Here is a 20,498-nt window from a genome sequence, read left to right as displayed (position 1 = left end):
CACTTGAGGCACCCACTTCACCTAATGACAGAACCACCCCTGAGACAACCTGGATAAAGCCTAGCTGCTCAGTAGCAGTACTGTTCACTACCACACAGATGAACCTGTTTTGATTCTGTTTTGGTCTTCTGTATCCCTCAGTTGGCCAGGGCTAGACATGCTGCAGAGTCAGTACTCATACACCTTGCGGGGCGAGGAAAAGAATCAGTGTCATTATCTAATGGTGACACTTAGGGGCTGGATTTAGGGCCTATGACTGCATAAGTCTGCAAGGAACCATGTTGCACAACCTCTGGCTGAGGACTCTGCAAAGACTGGAAGGAATAAGTTAGAAGGGGATATAAAACTGGGAACAGTTCTCATAATTATGACTGAAGCTTCATGGCACCAGTTTCCAGCCGGTTCTGGTTGAAACCAGTGGCGTAGCTAGTGGGGACTGAGGGGGCCTGGGCCCCCTCAGATTTGGCCCTGGACCCCTCCCCTGGCGTCGTCAACCCTCCCCCGTCGCCATCGAGTGCCTGTGCTGGCGGGGGGTGGGTGGTAAAAAGTAGCGGCGCGGGGAGGGGGGGGCAGCGGGAATGTGCCCCCTCACCTTGGGCTCTGGCCCCCCCCTCCCGCAGAAGTCTGGCTACGCCCCTGGTTGAAACTGAAGCTCAATGGAGCAGGAGATACCAAGATTCTCTTGTATCACTTGATCTTACCACGTTTAGCTCATTCTGTAGCTGCTTAGTCAGGTTACGTGACTCTTCCACTTGAGCCTCTAGAGATGCTATCTTCTCTTCTTTTGCCACCAGTGCTTTCTTTAGTGTTGACTCAATGTTGCTCTCTAGAATCTTGTATTTTCTGAAAATAGAGCAGCATTTACACTGTCTCACTACAAGTATTACCTTAACTGAACAGGACAACACAATGCGTTCATGAATCTGCTTTACCATATCATGTTAGTGAAATAAAAATTGCACATGGAGCCCAAACATTTTTGTTTAGTTTACTGGTCATTTGCAGGAATTCTCTCTTTTTTAAATTTTATTTTTGTTTCGTTTTCAAAGAGCGCACACTTTCTGACAAGCAAAAACCTACAATGGGATTTTTCCCCAGTTTGGACTAAAAACATGAAATGACATTTTCCATGTCGTTTCAAATGAAAGTACATACCAGAGGTTTATCTGGCCTCCTGCGGTAGGGGGGGCCAGAGTCAGAGGGAGGGGGCACATTTTAGCCCCCCCCCCCGCCATTACCGGACCCCCTCCCCCACCAACGACTCTCTCTACCCCCCCTCCCGCTGCCACCCCTACCTCGCTGCCGTTTCTTACTTTTGCGCCGACGTCAGACTCCGAACTGGATTCAGCCGCTCAACTCCAGCAATTCGGCCACGGCGGACGAAGAACTTGAAAGACGTCACCTCGCATTGGCTGGCGGGGGTTGGGGTCCCCCGCCAGCTGAAGAAATATTTTTAAAGGCGCAGGAGGAAGCGGACCTCGGCGCAAAAGTAAGAAACGGCAGCGGGGGAGGCCTGGCGGCGGGAGGGGGCCAGGGCGAACTCTGCGGGGGTCCAGGCCCCTGTGGCCCCACGCAGATATGCCCCTGGTGCATACTAATAAAAGTCCCAAGGAAACGAGCTGCTACAAAGAGATATTTTACAAGAATAGCCCAGATTAACTCAAGACGATTAAAAAAAAAAGAGAGAATTTGTTTATAAGGATATTAAAATTGTCTCACTTGTCAATGTTACTGTTCTCATCCTGCAGCAGTAGTTCCTTGTTCAAACCGATCTTCTCCAGCTCCAGACTCAGTTTGTCAAGCTCATTAGACGTCTGCTGGTTCTTTAGCTTCTCATGAACCAACTCCTGTAATATTACTATATCATGTGCCATCAGACAGAAAATAGGATGGAATACCAATCTGTCTCTCAAACTATCACAGAGCAATTTATTAGTCTGCCTAAATATAAATCATGGAATCACACTTGTAACCATGTTAGTTTGCAAAAATAGAAACCATGTGGACAAAGATTTAGATGCCAACACAGAAGAGCAGATGATATTAAGAATTTGATGTAAGAACTTTCTTGATTGTGATATGCTTAGAGCATTTGTTTTTTCCCTTATTATAAAATCATTCTCCAAATGTCAATGTTGTCACCAGTTGACTACTAAAATTCTCTTTATTTAGGTTATTTTAGTACATAGGATTAATCTTATTCAAAATATGGCAGCAAGATTGATGTTATTGCAAGTCTAAGTTTGACCATGTCTGTCCACTGTTTAGACAACTGCACTGGCTCCCAGTGAAGGCTTGAATACATTTTAGGATGGCGTGTCTGATTTTCAAAATCTTAGGCCATTGTCCCATTGGATTGGTCCCTTTGATTAATTTGTTGGGTTTATATATAGAAAGTCATGTGCATCTATCTGCTTATGGAATTGTTCTATGTTAAAAATGTTAAATATAAATCGTCAGTAACATTTACCTGCAAAACTCAGGAACGACTTGCCTAACGAGATCTGCTCTTCTATTGTTTTTGTTTTCGAAAGTTGGTGAAATCATATTTATTTCCTAAATTTTTGTAATAGGTTTTTCTCATGGTTTTAGTGCTGATTATATTAGACTGTAATTCCTGGCTACTGTACCAGTAATTTCTAGCTATTGTACCAGTAATTTCTTTTGTTACCCCACTTTGAACCTTATTAACGGATTAAGTGGGTAATAGGTCTCCCAAGATAAGATAAGGGCTTTGCTCTTCGGTCTTGCCATGGCACCAAGAATGTTTACCAAGGTTACGGTGGTGGTAGCAGCCTTCCTTTGGCACCAGGGAATTCGAGGTCACCCATACCTCAACAACTGGCTCATTCGTCTGTCATCCTATTCATACTGCATGGCAGTAACAGACAATTGGCCGTCTTCTGCAGTCGTTGGGTTGGGAGATCAATTTCAAGAAGAGCAGACTTAACTCCATCACTGGAGTACCTGGGAATTCTATTTGACACAGAAAGGGACAGGATCTTTCTCACAGAACGCAGGAGGTCGAAGCAGGTTCAACAGATTTGTCTTCTCTTCAGTCATACCAGGCCCAGGGTCAGGGACTATGACCAGGTTCTGGGGTCAATGACTACGGTGATATGCCATGGGCAAGGGTTCATACGAAGCCTATGCAAGAGTCTTTTCTTAGCTGCTGGTCTCTGGTGTCACAGAAGTACGACCTTCATCTTCCTTGGACACTGATTGCCAAACACATTATGCAATTGGTAGTCATCGCCCAGGACCAGTACCATAGTAGATGATGGCAAAAAAGATCAACCAAACCATCCTGTGTAAGCAGTAGATGCCAATTTTTGTAGAAAGATGAAAAAAAAATTTCTATTTCCACCATAGATCATTTCAGTTTACAATTACTAGCTGGCTTACGTTTATCAAGACAGACTGATCCTGTCCTACATTAACCCCACTTCATGCATGGAGCTGTAGTTCTGATTTCACAAAGAAAAACAAGTTAAACCCTTACATTTAACGGCGTAAAACCGGAACTGGGTCAGTCTGCTTTAAGAAATTATAATTCTGCTAGTCTTATATACTCTCGGAGAATGACAAACATATACACAGTACAACATACATGAACTGACCAACTTCCGCAAACTACTAAGACCCATCTCTTTGACAAGATATACCACAAAGATCAACATATGTAAAACTCCACACATATATCCAGAAATGTTTAATAATGTCTTCTGTTATATTACCATCATGTATTCTATTACCATACAACCCAAAATCCTTCTGTAACACCAAATGTATATTCTCTTATTTCCATTATCCATGATGTATTGTAAGCCACATTGAGCCTGCAAAGAGGTGGGAAAATGTGGGATACAAATGCAATAAATAAATAAATAAATACATACAATGGGGAAAAAAAACCAAGCCAGTTGGCTATCCTCTTTCAGTCATTAGTCACTATGAACACCCTATGTAATGACATGAAAAAAAAAAAACCCTGGCAAAAAGTACACTTCCTCCTTACAATGGATAATGCGCTTGTAGCTGCTGTTTACGAAAATCATATTTTCCTTGGGTTACAGTCAAGAAAGTTCATATTAATATCATTTGCTCCTCTGTTACACTGATTTAGATGAAAACACCACCTAAACAGATGGAGGAAGACGTTAAGTTCATATGAACAGGGCTGGTGTTAAGCATTACAGGGCCCAGGGAAAAATTTAGGAAGGAGCTCAAAAGACTATCAAGCAGGCTGCTATTTCCTGAAGTTTAAGGCGGCTCGAGGCCCCCCTGTAACACGGGGGGCCCAGGGCATTTACCTTTTTGTAAACCCTTAACGCTGGTCCTGCACCTGAAACGTCAATATTATTAATGCCCTTTAAGGAATTAATAAAAGGCAAGGGAGGCCATTTCACACTGAAAATCATAAGCATTACTTTCAAGCCTCTCTTACCCTGTAAAATGAGAATCAGGTCATTAGTAATCTGAAATTTAAATATCCAAAAGAAAAGATCAAATAAGAACCACATTTTTACTGATGGCAACATACATTCAACAGACTTGCTATGTAATCATCACAGGGGCGTAGCCAGGCACCCAATTTTGGGTGGGCCTGGGCTCAAGCAGGTGGGCAGAACTCCACCCTGTCCCACAAGTGATTTGGTTTCTCCCTCTCTCGTCTGCATGCCATATGGTCTCTCAAACATCTCCCCTCCCCCACATTCCTTTTAAGCCTTCCCTCTGATGCGACTTCCTGTTTCCGCATAGGCAGGAATACATCAAAGAGAAGGCTGTGGAGCCAGTGTGAGCAGTATGTATCAGTTGCTGCTCGCTGCAGGTGAAGATCTGCTATTTACAAGGTATGCAGGAGGGGCCGTTGTTGGAAGTTTTTGGTTGGTGGGGCTTGGGAGTCCCTGCCAGCCACATCATAGGTGTGCTGCTACTGGGTGGGCCTGAGCCCACTGAGCGCCACTGAATCATCATTCATGCTATAAAAAGTTTAAATGGCCAATTCAACCAATACAGAAAATATCTTCCCAGCACGAAGATGTTTTGAAAGCCCAGCGCCCACACTATAAAAAAAGACAACCTTGAGCATTTTAAAGAATAAAAAAATAGAACTTTCCTTACCTCTCTCAATGTACTTAGTGTTCTTGTATCAATTGTAACTTTTTTTAGGAGCTCTTTATTATTCTTCTCCAGATCTTTTGCTTTACTGGATGCATCTTTGAACCTACCGATTTCTTTTTCTAGTGTTCTATTCTCCTTCTCCAGAACAGCCAGCTTCATGGTGTTATCATCCAGAACTGTATCTTTCAGCTCCACCTGCTGCCACAACCTCTTCGCCTCTTTCTCCAGCAATTTTTTATCTTTTTGCAACTGGGCCTTCTCCTGCTCCAGAACTTCATTGTCCTTTTCCAGTTGCTCCATTCTCCTGCTCGAGGTCTTCAGCAACTCCAAATTTTTCCGCAGCTCTTGGTTTTCCCTCTCCGTTTCCTGCAGCTCTGTCTCCAAGTGCTGAACCTTCCTGTTACTATTGTCCACCTTCTGCTGTAGCCTCTGGTTCTCAGAGTTCAGACTCTGATAGCCGAGTTCTAGTCGCTCAGATTTTTTGCCCAGTGCTTTCAGGACCTCTATGTTCTTTTTCAGGTCTTCATTTTCCTTCTCCAGTTCCTTGTTCTCGGACTCCAGTTTGGAGCCGGTGAACCTCATAGTTTCCATTATCCTCTGGAGCTCTAGATTTTCTTCGTCCAATTGCTTTTTGTCATTCTCTAAGGTCTCTAGCCTGACAGAAACATTCTGCAGTACATCCAGGGACTTTTTCAGCTTTCTGTTTTGCGCTTCCAGATCTCGATTCTCTTTTTCCAGAGCTTCCACCCTCTCTGTGGCTATCTTTACGGATGCCACTGTTTTGGTCAACTTTTCATTCTGCTGCTCCAACCTGTGGACCTGTTTTTCCATCTCTTCCACCCTCTCCACTTTTTCTTTCACCTGATCGAAGTCTTTTTGCAGCTGCCTCTTCTCACAGTCAAGCTTGCTGAGTTTGCTGCTGGTCTCTGTAACTGTTTCATGAAGTACTTTATTCTCCTGCTCTATGTCTTTTACTCTGGCCTCAGCACTGATCTGAGATCTTTGTCTCAGAGAAGAAATGGCTTGATTGAGATGATCATTTTCTTGTTCAAGGTGCTTCATCTACAAACGAATGATGGAACCAGATAACACACCGTCAAAAACATTTCTAACATAAATCTGTTCTGTTGGTAAGTCATGAGATGTAAGTTACGTAGAAACACAATATATAGATCAGTGTATGAAATTTCTATGGCTAATAAAAGATAGCTCACCTTCCAAAATATAAATTTTCTCCAGGAATAGGACATTCATAATTCACTTTTGTTAACATAGGAAAGAATGTCTGACCAGTTTCCGTCCTTGTGCAATGCATTAGGTCTCAGCTAATCCTTGGCTTTCCCTTCAATTCTTTGCAGCTACAAATCTCCTGTGCCTATTTCTATTTATCGATGTGATATACAACCATTTGCAAAATTATCATGGTGGTTTACAACAGTACTCAACTCCAGAAATAAGTAGAAAAACCAAGACATTATTCTCCTAATATAAGCACGCAACTATGGAAATGTGAATCATCCAAAAAAGCAGGCACTTATACTTTTGAATCTTCCGTTAAAATAAAAGCTATCTAATGGAATAAAGATGGGTCTGTGTTTTAGTGAACTGACTGGTTGTTCACACCTCGAGAAAGTTGATTACAGTGAAACTCTGGCCCAGGGGCGTAGCCAGACACCCAATTTTGGGTGGGCAGAAGAACTCCGCCTTGTCCCACAAGTGATTTGGTCTCTCCCTCTCTTGCCTGCATGCCATATGGTCTCTCAAACATCCCCCCTCCCTCGCATAAATAGCAGATTTTCACCGGCAGCAAGCAGCAACTAATACACACTGCTCAAGTTGACCCCACAGCTTTCCCTCTGATGCAACTTCCTGTTTCCGCATAGGTGGGAATACATCAGAGGGAAGGCTGTGGGGCCAGTGCGAGCAGTATGTATCAGTTGCTGCAGACAAAGATCTGCTATTTACAAGGTATGCAGGAGGTACAGTTGTTAGGAATTTTCGGCTGATCGGGCTTGGGGATCTCTGTCAGCCACATCATAGGTGTGCTGCTACTGGGTGGGCCTGAGACCAAAGTGGGTGGGCCTGGGCCCACCCAAGCCCACCCTTGGCTACGCCATTGCTCTGGCCACAGTCTGTGTGATTGACTCACAGAAATACTTTTGAATCTTCAATTAAGATAAAAGCTAAGTGCCTGATTTTTTTTTCATACGTTTATCATGATTTTGGGTGGATCCATTGAAATTGAAAATTCTGTGAACAATGTTTTGTGTGAAAAGGTTTTTTATGCTGATGAAGAGGGTTTGACCCTGTTGAAGTCTTTTCTACCCAGTAAGTGTTTCTGTTGAGTGGAGGCGTGGATGCTGAAGCTTTTTTTCCCTTTCATACTTTTTTCTGTACTCCACAGGGGTATATATAGTACTTTGCACATTATACAAGAGAGGTATCAATTGTAATTTGCTATTTAAGTCCTGGACATTACTGCTGTTTTAATATGACAGATTTGTTATGTTCTGGAATGTATTTTTTTTGCAAGGGTTTGTGTTACTTCCAAAATATCTGCTAGTGTAGAGTCCGAGTTTCTGTTATGGAGGTGATGCCAGAATTTGTATTTTATGGACATTATACTTCATCTATGAAAAAAGTATAATTGTGTATTTCAGCATCATACATGTTTTAAAAAGATCACTAAAAATAAAGAGTTGGGTAAGGGAGTCAAATTCAATATTGATAAAAACTGGTTTAATTTTGTCATCTGATATACTGCCAATCAGTAATTTCCATTTACGCAGTTTTACGATAAAAGAAAAGAGAAAAAAAAATTACAAATGTATTCTTTACAAGAGCATAAAAAGGACAAAGATCATTATTTATAGTGTACTAGCCTTTGAGCCCGTAAAAACGGGCTATTATAGGAAGGGGGGGTTGAAAGGCCCGCCCCCGCCGCCGAGTTCGCCGCTGCCCCTCCCCCTCCGAATTTGCACCCCCCCCCCCCCCGAGCCGTCACCACCCACCTTCCACCCGGCCCTCGCTCCGCTATTGAAACAGCGAGGGTCCGGGAACGCAGCACTGAGCTCTGCTGATGCTGAGCTGCTGACGTCGGCCTTCGTTCTTCTTCTCTGCCTGCAGCTGCCTGTCCCGCCCTCGTGTGACGTAACGTCGTCGAGGGCGGGACAGAGGCAGAGAAGAAGAAGGAAGGGCGATGTCGGCAGCTCAGCAGAGCTCAGTGCTGCGTTCCCGGACCCTCGCTGTTTCAATAGTGGAACGAGGGCCCGACCGGGTAGAAGGTGGGTGGCGGCGGCGACTCGGGTGGGCGACTCGGATGTCCCTCCCTCAGAAATCAGCAGTACAGACCCTCTCAGTTCCACCCCCCTGTCACCACGTATTGACGCAGGGGCGGGGCAGAGAAGGTCTCTACTGCGCATTTGCGAGTGAGTACGACACTCGCCTTTTATATATATTGATTTCTGTATAACCCAAAACAAGAATCAAATGACTTTTTTTTTAAAAAGCAACTTTTCAGTGTAGATTTAAACTTTTGTTAACAGTCTTGTGAAATAATAGTCATAGGTGGGACTGCAGTAACAGAATGTGTGCATATGGCAAAGTTTTTGTCCCGTTTTAAAACTGTTCACCCCATTCACATGATTGGAGGGAACTGTCTCTTTGCCCTCACCTAACCTCTATGCTTCAGCTTCCCCAAAATAACCGAGGCACCTATGCCTAAAATATGGTAAGAACTCTAGAGGGGAGAGAAGAGGGGAAATAAAAGGCAAATTTCACTTAACAATGAAATTCTGCATAGTCCTAATATATTTTGCTTGTGACCAACCACATAAACAGTTCCTAACCCTATCACACATGTAGTTTGGGCGAGTACAGGGAACACATTCCAAAATTTGACTTCCAAGGTCGCGAGTGGAGGAGTGGCCTTGTGGTTAGGGTGGTGGACTTTGGTCCTGAGGAACTGAGTTCAATTCCCACTTCAGGCACAGGCAGCTCCTTGTGACTCTGGGCAAGTCACTTAACCCTCCATTGCCCCATTTAAGCCGCATTGAGCCTGCCCTAAGTGGGAAAGCGCGGGGTACAAATGTAAGAAAAATAAAATAGATACTATTGGAGATTCTACATGGAATGTTGCTATTATTGGAGATTCTACATGGAATGTTGCTATTCCACTAGCAACATTCCATGTAGAAGCCTGCGCGGCCACATTGGTGATCTGCAAGGGCCGACTTCTACATGGAATGTTACTAGTGGAATAGCAACATTCCATGTAGAATCTCAAATAGTAGCAACAGTGGAGGAGTGGCCTAGTGGTTAGGGTGGTGGACTTTGGTCCTGAGGAACGGAGTTCGATTCCCACTTCAGGCACAGGCAGCTCCTTGTGACTCTGGGCAAGTCACTTAACCCTCCATTGCCCCATGTAAGCCGCATTGAGCCTGCCATGAGTGGGAAAGCGCAGGGTACAAATGTAACAAAAATAAAATAGATACTATTGGAGATTCAACATGGAATGTTGCTACTACTGGAGATTCTACATGGAATGCTGCTATTCCACTAGCAACATTCCATGTAGAAGGCTGCGCAGGCTTCTGTTTCTGTGAGTCTGACGTCCTGCACGTACGTGCAAGACGTCACACTCACAGAAGCCTGCGCGGCCACATTGGTGATCTGCAAGGGCCGACTTCTGCATGGAATGTTGCTAGTGGAATAGCAACATTCCATGTAGAATCTCAAATAGTAGCAACAATGGAGGAGTGGCCTAGTGGTTAGGGTGGTGGACTTTGGTCCTGGGGAACTGGGTTCTATTCCCACTGCAGGCACAGGCAGCTCCTTGTGACTCTGGGCAAGTCACTTAACCCTCCATTGTCCCATGTAAGCCGTATTGAGCCTGCTATGAGTGGGAAAGCGCGGGGTACAAATGTAACAAAAATTAAAAAAAATAAGAGCGATTTTTACAACTCTTTACCTGTCTGTCCTTCTCAGCTTTTAGAGTCTCTAGAACACCTTTAAGCTGTTCTTTCTCTTTCAAGAGTTCCTCGCTGAAGCTCTCCAAGTCCTGGCTGCTCTGTTTCTCTTTTACAATTTCAGTCTGCAGCATTTCCACCTACAGGAAGAAAAACAAAATCTCTCTTCAGTCAAGAGCTATATGAAAGCAAACTGTACATCAGTGGATGAACACTTCATAGCATACAGATATTTTGAAATGCGTAACAGCGGTGATAATGCCAACTGAAATAGGGATAAATGGATGTCAACTATACAAGAGAATATCTGTTGCACCAAGCACTGCCAACTGCTGACATTCTTATTCAGATTCCATGTAAACCGAAGAGTACAGCAGTAGCGTAGCTAGGGGTAGGCCTGAGTGAGCACAAGCCCACCCAGCAGTGGCACCCCACATCAACATCTCTCCTCCTCTGCGGCGTCCCGGCATCTGCCTGCCTATCGCTGAGCCCGTCCCTCCCTGGTGTACCTTAACAGGCATCCCCGGCACCTGCAATGAGTCAATTATTGCCGCCTGCACCGGTCCTACAGGCTTCTATCGGCCGGATCCAACCCTCGCTTTCATTATTTCCTGTCTGGCAGGACCCAGACGATGGAAGCCTGCAGGGCCAGTGCAGGCAGCAATAACTGAATCACTGCAGGTGCCAGGGACAACTGTAAGGTACACCAGGGAGCGATGGGGTTCAGCAATGGGCAGGCAGATGCTGGGATGCCACGGAGAAGGAAAGATGTTGATGTGGAGTAGGTGAAAAAAAAATCTATAATTTAAAAAAAATTATCTCCAGTGGGGAGGGGGGGGGGGGGAGGTGGAATACTGTGTCATGGAAGGGCCCATCTAAGTTAGCTCTGGGCCCATCCAAAATTCTGGGTCTGAAACTATTTCTAGCAAATGATAGCACTCAGCACTTCTAGATGTAAGAGACTCTCAGAATGGATATTGGGTTGGACCATCATCACCTGATGGCATTAGTCTCCAGCTGAAGAGGAGGCAACAGCAGCATCTGATTTGCCCTCAGGCTCTTAGAAGCTAAGCAATCACATCATTGCAGAAACAGTAAAATCAGTTGACAATTCAAATATGCCGCGACCAAGAGTGTAGAAGAAGAGGAACACAAAAAATGCTAAATTTAAGCCACAACATAGCAGCTGATTGGCAAACGGAAGGTCATGAAGAGCCAAAGTCACAAAGTGAGAAATCAAAAGCCATGGCAAAAGTACCAATCGCTTGACCATAGAGTCAGGAGAAGATGCTGGGCTGAAAGAAATGTTTGGAAGATAAAGGAGCTGAAGCAAAAGCAGCAGTGAACAAAAATGACACGAAGATGCTATATCATGTTGTCCAAGAGTTAACACCAATGCTCCTATCAAAAGACAAGAATGGGAAGCTTCCACTCAGTAAGGTAGAACAAGATGCACACTGGGCAGAGAATTTCAAAGAAATGCTAAATCAACCAAGCCCCTGCTACAACCTATGATTTCATTACTTCCAGTCACCCCTAACTGGATGTAGACCTAGGCATAACCATGATCGGAGAAACTGATCAGTTGATGACATTAAAGAACAAAGCTGCTGGTTTAGAACAAATCACAGAAGAACTACTGAAGCATATGTAACATCATGGTGGAAGAACCACGGAGCTCTTCAATGAATGCTTCAAAAGTGTGTCCTGAATGGATGGAGGAGTGAAGCGATTGTCAAATTACAAAAAAAGGGCAAAGTCACCAACTAACAAGGCACCTCATTCCTTTCAGTCTGAAGCAAGGTCATCATCAACCTACTCAGGTGGCCGCTGGACAGAGTGGACAGGACACTTCAGGAAGAACAAGCTGGAATTTGACACGGATAATTACGCAGTAAGAAATTTTCACACTGCGTAGCATTACTGGAAAAAAAAAACCTGAATTCCAATGGCCATTGGTAATTAAATTACAAAAAGGAGTTCAGAGAACTGCAATGGAACATAAGACTTTTTAATTTTATTGTAAACTGCTTTGGACTGAGTTAGCAAAGGTGGTATATCAAATGTAAAATCATAAACCAGTGTGGAAGGGGTGGAATAAAAAGCTAACTTGAAGGGCAAGCATCCCAACTGTAACTACACTACAAGCCTGGTTGACTTTGGAGTCAGCTTCTTTGTTTGGAGTCATTCTGTGAACCCCTTGGACAGAAATTTGCAAATCACCAGACCCAGAAGGGGTTCACGGGGTTCTGTTGAATAGTGAACCATGGAAATCACTTTTAACTACACAATTACTAGACAATCTTCAGAAGAGGAGTGAAAAGGGGAGGAAAATAACGTGAAATGGTAATACAGGATCACCTGGACACCACAGAGGTGTGTATGGCATGAGAATGTGTACATGCAGTTAGCTCACCATTGAGAAATTAACCTGGAATCCATGATGGAAAATATGAAAGCACAAGCTGTACGCTGAAAAGTTGTAAAAGTCTGGACAACAAAATCTACTAAGGAAGATGGTGAAAAGGCATCATTGCACGGGAAATGTAGAAAAAGGGGATGGAAATGGAGAATCGACAGGTGCGTAAATCAGGGGCATAGCCAGACTTCGGCGGGAGGGGGCACATTTTAGCCCCCCCCCTCCAGCGCTGCCGACCCCCCCCCCCACCACCAACTTTGACCCCCCTCCCACCGCCAACCCGTCGTCGCCTATCTTTGCTGGTGAGGGGACCCCAACCCCCGCCAGCCGAGCCCCTCTTCTTCCCAATCCCGCGCCAAGACTTTGTTCTAGTCTGACGTCCTGCACGTCCTGCGGGTTGGCGGCGGGAGGGGGAGGGGGTCGGGCGGGTCCAGGGGTAAATCTATGGAGGCCCCTAGGCCCCATACTGGCTATGCCACTGGCGTAAATGGGATAAAGTGTTTAAGAAACCTGCAGTTACAGTAATGCAGTCACCTCCAGAGTGACAGGCCTGACCACATTTAGTTGGGTAGAAGCTTTACACATCACAAACCTTTTTCCAATAGCAGTTAGATGTAGCTAAGCATACCCTGTTTCCCCGAAAGTAAGACATCCCCTGAAAATAAGACCTAGTAGAGGTTTTCCTGAATTGGTAGATATAAGGCCTCCCCCGAAAGTAAGACCTAGCAAATTTTTGTTTGAAAGCAGGGCCGCCGAGAGCCGGACAAGGCCGCCCCCGGGCTGCCCCACCCCCACCTGAGGTCGCCGGACCCCCCCCCCCCCCTCCCGGAACTAACCGTAAACGCCTCCTTTCACCTTCGCAGCAAGCAGCAGCAGGGCAGACCTCTCCTTCCTTCCGTGCCCCGCCCTCACGGACATTACGTCAAGCGAGGGCGGGACACGGAAGGAAGGAGTGGCCTGCCCTGCTGCTGCTTGCTGCGAAGGTGAAAGGAGGCATTTAAGGTTAGTTCCGGGAGGGCGGGCGGGCCAACCCCGATGTTTCCCCGAAAAATAAGACAGCCTCTGAAAATAAGACCTAGCGCACTTTTGGGGGCAAAAAATAATATAAGACAGTGTCTTATTTTCAGGGAAACACGGTAGCTTGATGTCTGCAAATAATTTAAGATCAACTAAGTCAAAATTAAGCAGCATACAGGCATTGTATACCTTTTTACTCAGCTGTTGATTCTCTTTCTCCAGCTCCTGCAGTTTCAGGTTGCCTTCTTCCATGACCAGGGAGGCATTCCTAAGTTCCTGAATAGTGCTCTGTAATCCCTGGTTGTCCTTTTCCAGTTTCAGAATGCGGCTGGATGCAGACTCGTTCAGCTCAAAGACAAATGACTTCCTAGATGCTGAAATGAAGTCAGAGAACCACATTTTAAAACATAGGAGACTTGCTCTAAAAGGCATAAGACAAAGGACTACATCAAATGCTTCATCCAACACAAACCAACGAGTATTTCTGATGGCAAACAGTACAACTTTGTCCCAGTTGGATTTTCTCAGAATAGCCATACTGGTTCAGACCAATGGTCTATCTAGCCCAGTATCCCGTTTCCAAAGAGTGGCCAAGCCAGGTTACAAGTACCTGGCAGTAACCCAATTATTAGCAACATTCCATGCTACCAATTCCAGGGCAAGCAGCTGCCTCCCCCAGTCTCTCAATAGCAAACTATGCACTTTTCCTCCAGGAACTTGTCACAAATACTTGTGATTATCTGGGTTCTTTAAGTTTGTTTGTGGTAGAGCAATTATACTAAACACAAATTACTCCCTATTCTTGGATTTATCTTGTAGCACTGTAATTTTCTTATTCAATTATTTGTATTTTATTGTTTTGATGACACATTTTGCATTATATTTTCTTTTACCTGTGTAACTTGACTTGAACTTTGAATGGTTAAGTGAATAATAAATGTCTAAAGTAACAGATGTCTAGATACAGGGCGATGTAAAACGCATGATCTTTCTATTATGGCTGTGCCCATACATCTACATTCCCTCCAATATATTTAAAAAGAAAAAAAAAAAAAAATCACCTCCCCCATATTCATCAGCTGCATATGCTTTATTCTTATTCCAGAACAAATAAACAGGGATCTACATTGATAACCACTCAGTAATATTTAAAAGAAATCCCCATTAGCTTTTATTTTTCAACTTTGAATTGAGTAATTAAAAATGTTTTGTTTGCAATATTTATTTTTTTTTGGGGGGGGGGGAGGGGTGGTGGTACTGGGGCTCACTAGGTTAAAAATGGTTGAAGATAAAATGCTGAGCTACTGAAAAGTCTTTGAACATTTTAATCTCACTGAAAAATCAGATCAGTTTTCATGCTATTCACTGTACTACAGCAATTTCCAACCACAGGTGCAACACCTTCAAGGTTAAACACCTTTTACCTCATTTTCAAATGGAAAGGATGTATTCCAGGGGTGTAGCCAGACTTCGGCGGGAGGGGGGTCCAGAGCCTGAGGTGAAGGGGCAAATTTTAGCCCCCCCCCCCCCCCCGGGCGCTGCCAACCCCCCTGCCATTGCCGAGCCAAACCCCCCCCCCCACCAACTTTGAACCCCCCCCCGCCGCTCTCAACCCCCCTCCCGCCGCCAACCCTCCCCCGCCTACCTTTGCTGGCGGGGGACCCCAACCCCCGCCAGCCGAGGTCCTCTTCTTCTGGTGCAAGGCTTCGCTCTGTTTGTGTGAGTCTGATGTACGTGCAGGACGTCAGACTCACAGAAACAGAACGAAGCCTTGCAGATCAGCCAGCAACGTGGCCGCTGGCTGATCTGCAAGGCTTTGTTCTGTTTCTGTGAGTCTGACATCAGACTCACACAAACAGAACGAAGCCTTGCACCAGAAGAAGAGGACCTCGGCTGGCAGGGGTTGGGGTCCCCCGCCAGCAAAGGTAGCCGATGGTGGGGGAGGGGGGGGTCGAGAGGGTCGTCGGCAGGAGGGTCCAGGGCCAAATCTATGTGGCTACGCCACTGGTACATTCTCTTTGAAAATTATGGAGGGATATCAAGAACCAGCAAATTTTTACACATCATTTCTGTGCAGGTGAAATTTCAATGGAAAACCGCTTTAAAAATAAAATCTATATGCACCATTTTCCTCCCCTGCCTTCACACACCCCTCTGGGAACGCTGCCTTGCAGTATTATAGCATGTCTGCTACAGAAAACTAGGGGTGCTTTTCACCAGACTGCTAAATAGCTAATTACCTGCACAATAGATTTGAAAATTTCCCCGTTACTTAAAGTAGCGTTTCCTTAATTCAAGAGCAAAGCTCCAAGCAAAGGAAAAAAAAAAAAGAAAGAGGTATATCTGAGCAAAGGTGTTTTCAGTGAAGTCTGGAACCGACAGATAGAAAAAAACAAAACAACAACACATTATCAGAAATCAAGGGCCCTGTTTACTAAGCCACATTATAGGCACGTTAGTGTGTTTAATGCGCGTTAACGATGTATGCACCTACAATATCCCTACAGGCGCCTACACGGTTAGTGAACGCGCTAATTGTAGGTGCAGTAAAAACTCTTAACGCGCCTTCGTAAACAGGGTCCCAAGTGTCATTCTGTCAGTACTAAACTGAATGATTTGGAATTGAGGACATTTGGTTTTTAGAAATAAAACACGAGATTGCATTTGGAAGCAAAGTGCTGGCAGTAAGACTATGAGCTTCCACCATTTTAGTCTATGTTCTTCTGAGCTTACTGTGCGATTGTGTCCTTATTTTTTTTCCTTTCCACAGATCGGTCAATCTAAGGGCTTCAACTGGAAAAAGGGGCTTAAAATTACACAAGAAGTTCAGATGTGTGATAAGATGGGCCTACTGATTTTCATTTGTAACAGATGGACTATCGCAGCTCTTCATTACCATCCGAGAGGTCAGCGCTCTTTGAAAGCTGCTCCAGCTCCCAGCCCAAGTGAACAGACTCATTCATGCTTTGTTTCTGTGCAATCTCCAACATCATGTTCTCTTCCAACAGTTCTTCAATTCTTTTCTTGTCTACATCCCGATCCTACGCAAAAAAGTGGGAAATGAGTCAATGATGCAAAACTTCATGTTTGCAGCTCTATGAACATAATTCAAGTGTCACGATATACTTTACACCCAACTGTTTAAGTCGCATGCAAACACATCTTTTGCCCTTCGACTACCCCTAATCTTCAGATCCAATCACAAGACATCTTTTGGAGCGTGAAAGGAGCCGCCTGCTAACGGAACTGTACAACAAACAGCAGTCAGGTAAGGGGGGCGGGTGGGGGAGAGAGGTAAAGCATCAAAATAGGTACAAGAAAGCAATACTATGAAGCAGTTTCTATTATAAATCACACAAACTATAAGGGCAGGCCAAATTTGGCTTTTAAAATGAGGAGCAGAATTAGTTGAATGTACTTTTTACAAAAAATGGTTAATAACCTATTAAAAAACTCTGTATACTCACGAGTTCCAGGTCATGAATTTTCGACTTTATCTGTAAGTTTTCCTTCTCTAGCTCATGTAACTTGTCACTTCGTGCCCGGACCACATCTAGCTGCTCCTCCAACATGGCCTTAGTTTCAATCAGAACAATGTTGTCTTCTCTGAGTTCCTGCATAAGAAAAACTAGATCATGGAATACTGACAATCGCAATGGCCGAGTCTCCTGAACATCAGATTTCATTATACCGACCGCCAAAGAAATGGCAGGCAGTAAATTTACTGTCTATTTCACAGCTGCCGCTGCATTTGCCTCCATTTGAATGTAACTCACTTGAACTATTACTAAACAAACAAACAAAAAATAGCCACTTCTTGAAGAACAGAGCAAACGTGAAAGAAAACAAAATTCAGAAATTGTTATGTGCTCAAATATAAACAGGAAAACCTTTTACAAAACAATTACCTCAAAAACTGCATGTGTTTATATTCAAGGTCCCACCTCTCCCATGAGGTCCAATATTTCTCCCTCCTTTCCCCTCCTCCCTGCGAGGTATTCCTTCCTAACTGCCCTCTTCCAGTTGAGCACCAGTGTCAGCTATATAACATAAGAATCATTGCTGTTGGTCAGTGCAGGGGCCTTGAGCATCTGTGCATACTCGAGGCCTGAAGGCTCCTGCCCCCTAGAACTTCCCGTTTCAGAAGAGGAAAGAGCTGGCAAGCCTTGAGCGTGTGCAGATGCTCAAGGCCCCTGCACTGGCCAACAGCGATGCGTCTAGTGTTATGCAGCTTATACCGGCACCGACCCAGGGGAGGGAGAAGGATAGAAATGTTGGACACTGTAGGCGGAAGGACACCCGAATTTCTACCCTTGGTTCATATACCTTTTCCCCTCTTGAATGAAAAACACTACTTTGGTTTATATTCAGATTTGACAGATTTCATTAAAAACACAAAAAAGTGAAATTTTGTCTATAGAGGGAAAAGGATAAGGGGTCAAGATATGAAGGGAGAAAAGTAAAAAGTAAAAATAAGAGAAGTAACTGTTTATACATCTTTTTACTCCACTATAGAAATAAACATTAGTAGCAGTAGGATGGTACATGAACGAAAAAGCCTACTAGCAAAGGTACTGCCAATTAAAACCATAACAAATTTAAACACTATTGCACTGTGTATCTGTGCCAGGCATAAGGGTGGATAGGGGATAACAAGTAGAAGAAAGGAAAAAGAAACCAAATGTTTGATCAATCATATGAAACTCTGGAAGGCCAATAAGAAAATTGAGCAGAAGAGGTCAATCACAAGAGACTTCCAGAACGTTTTGAGGAACCTGCGCCCAGTGGCCACGATTTCAACCCTAATTTTAGGGATACAGCAGCATCAAACTTCTAAGATGGATGGTGTAACCTGAGAATTCAAGCGAATGTAATGGAGAAGTTAGTGGTGGTTTTCCTATGGCAATCTATGCACTCATCTGTTCCAAGTGGTAGAAATCCTGCTGTCATTTACTATGCTACTAATAACCATTACCAAAAGATCAAGATAGATACCAAAATGTCAGTCCGAAAGTTCTTAGAAGATACAGTGATCCCCTATTCATGCAATAAAATCATCACTGCAGCGGTGAAGACTTTTGCTTCACCTTGATTTGCCAGTGCCAGGTCTCTGACACACTTCTTACAACCTTCCAGCCAGATGGTAAGTGCCATTGGAATACCAGTCCTGTAGTCATGATACCTTTACTATGCAGACATGGTCAACCAGTGGAGGAGTCATTGTCTTACCTTCTCTTCTACTGTAGATTGTTTGTTGAAAGCTTCTCTAATGGCTTTATTGCACCAATGGTTGACCCATGAAATTCGTGCACAAGCATTTCATCTGGAACGTTTCCAGCTTGCCAAGTCCTCAGCTAGCAATTCCTGATTTTTGATGAGTAGAAAGGACTGGGGTGACTGGCATAGTAACATAGTAGATGACGGCAGAAAAAAGACCTGCATGGTCCATCCAGTCTGCCCAACAAGATAAACTCATATGTGTATACCTTACCTTGATTTGTACCTGCCTTTTTCAGGGCACAGACCGTACAAGTCTGCCCAGCAGTATTTCCCGCCTCCCAACCACCAGTCCCGCCTCCCATCACCGGCTCTGGCACAGACCGTATAAGTCTGCCCTCCACTATCCTCGCCTCCCAACCACCAACCTCTCTTCCCCCACCTGCTCTGCCACCCAATTTTTGGCTAAGCTTCTGAGGATCCATTCCTACTGCACAGGATTCCTTTATGCACATCCCACGCATGTTTGAATTCCGTTACCGTTTTCATCTCCACCACCTCCCGCGGGAGGGCATTCCAAGCATCCACACTCATCTTCACTGTAATAACATGCTTCTTCTACAGGCACCATTTTAGGACTAGTGAAGGTTGCTTGGGCGATACCAATTCTGGATGCAGTATCAGCAGTTGCAGCAACTTTCAACACTGAGACCACCGATCCTAGATATTAAACTTCTTTCACCTAGCCTACTGGCTCACCACAGACTAGCAGGCTCACTTTTGGATCGTCTGATGTCATATATTTGGGTTTGCTTTGCATTGATCTGAAACCCCAATTTTCCTGTTCTGTCTAGCTGCTCTTGGGCCTTGGATTCTGATTCTTCCTTGAAAACATCAGCATATCCTCCATCAGTAAACGTCAGTCAGTCTGTTCCACATTTCACAGCCAGCCAAGCTTTGCTTCATGACTCAACTGATGGCCACACCAAATAGCAGTGGCAACAATACACATCCTTGTCTTACATCTGTTTAGTCTCTCTTCTAATGCAGTGAATCCTGAGCAGCTGCAATAAAATCATCCATGCATTCTGGATGCACAAACCCAGCCTAATAATCACGTTCCCTTTGCATGAAGGCACAACCTTGACAGCTGCCTCTGAGGGTGGGGGGACTCATTTAAATAGATCAACACTTCCAGGGAATGTGCTGAAGTTATGAGCAACTTTTCATATCAACCAACTGCAGCTCAGGGCAATCTTCTAAGCTCTGTGAGTAATATCCTTCACTGTCTTCACAGTTTGCTCCCTGATCCTCTAAATGAATTAGAGAGAATGTTTTATGTGAAACAAGCAAGGGAGCTCAGCCCTTTTCACTTCTGCTGAGCAGCAGCCGGGCTCTAAGACTTTGCAAAAGCCCACCACACCTAGATGCAGGCCACTTACATATCTGGACCACAAACTCAGTTAGCTGACAAACCCAGCAGGGTACTTAGCCCTCAAACAGTACTTGGATGCAACTCCGAGTACCCTCTTTCAAGACTGGAGAATGCTCCAAATCTACCCCTTTGCCAGCAAGGAGAACACAGATTTCCCTTTATTGTTCCATTCTTCCTTCCTCACCTGATGCACTAACAATTCCATGGACTTGGTCATTTCTTTACGCTTGCCCTCCAATTCCATTCATATCAAGAGTGCTATAGAAGTTCCACCAACATCGGTGCACAATAGCACCTTAATGGCCTTGACAGAACTGGT

General features: G+C 44.4%; 1 protein-coding gene across 1 annotated transcript in view; it reads right to left on the bottom strand.

The window, feature by feature from the left end:
- Positions 1-20,498, bottom strand: part of CCDC88C (coiled-coil domain containing 88C) — a 222,424-nt gene that overhangs the window by 58,050 nt on the left and 143,876 nt on the right. Inside the window, exons 11-17 of the mRNA XM_030214328.1 lie at positions 16,995-17,141; positions 16,424-16,568; positions 13,717-13,901; positions 10,094-10,231; positions 5,125-6,186; positions 1,720-1,847; positions 702-843 (exon numbers count right to left, since the gene is read on the bottom strand). Of these exons, the coding sequence (XP_030070188.1) occupies positions 702-843; positions 1,720-1,847; positions 5,125-6,186; positions 10,094-10,231; positions 13,717-13,901; positions 16,424-16,568; positions 16,995-17,141 (1,947 nt within the window). The remainder of the gene's footprint in view (positions 1-701; positions 844-1,719; positions 1,848-5,124; positions 6,187-10,093; positions 10,232-13,716; positions 13,902-16,423; positions 16,569-16,994; positions 17,142-20,498) is intronic.

Source organism: Microcaecilia unicolor, chromosome 9, assembly GCF_901765095.1.
Source record: "Microcaecilia unicolor chromosome 9, aMicUni1.1, whole genome shotgun sequence".
Classification (NCBI taxonomy): Eukaryota; Metazoa; Chordata; class Amphibia; order Gymnophiona; family Siphonopidae; genus Microcaecilia; species Microcaecilia unicolor.
The sequence above is the reverse complement of the archived record's forward strand: the minus strand, read 5'-3'. Positions and strand labels throughout refer to the sequence as shown.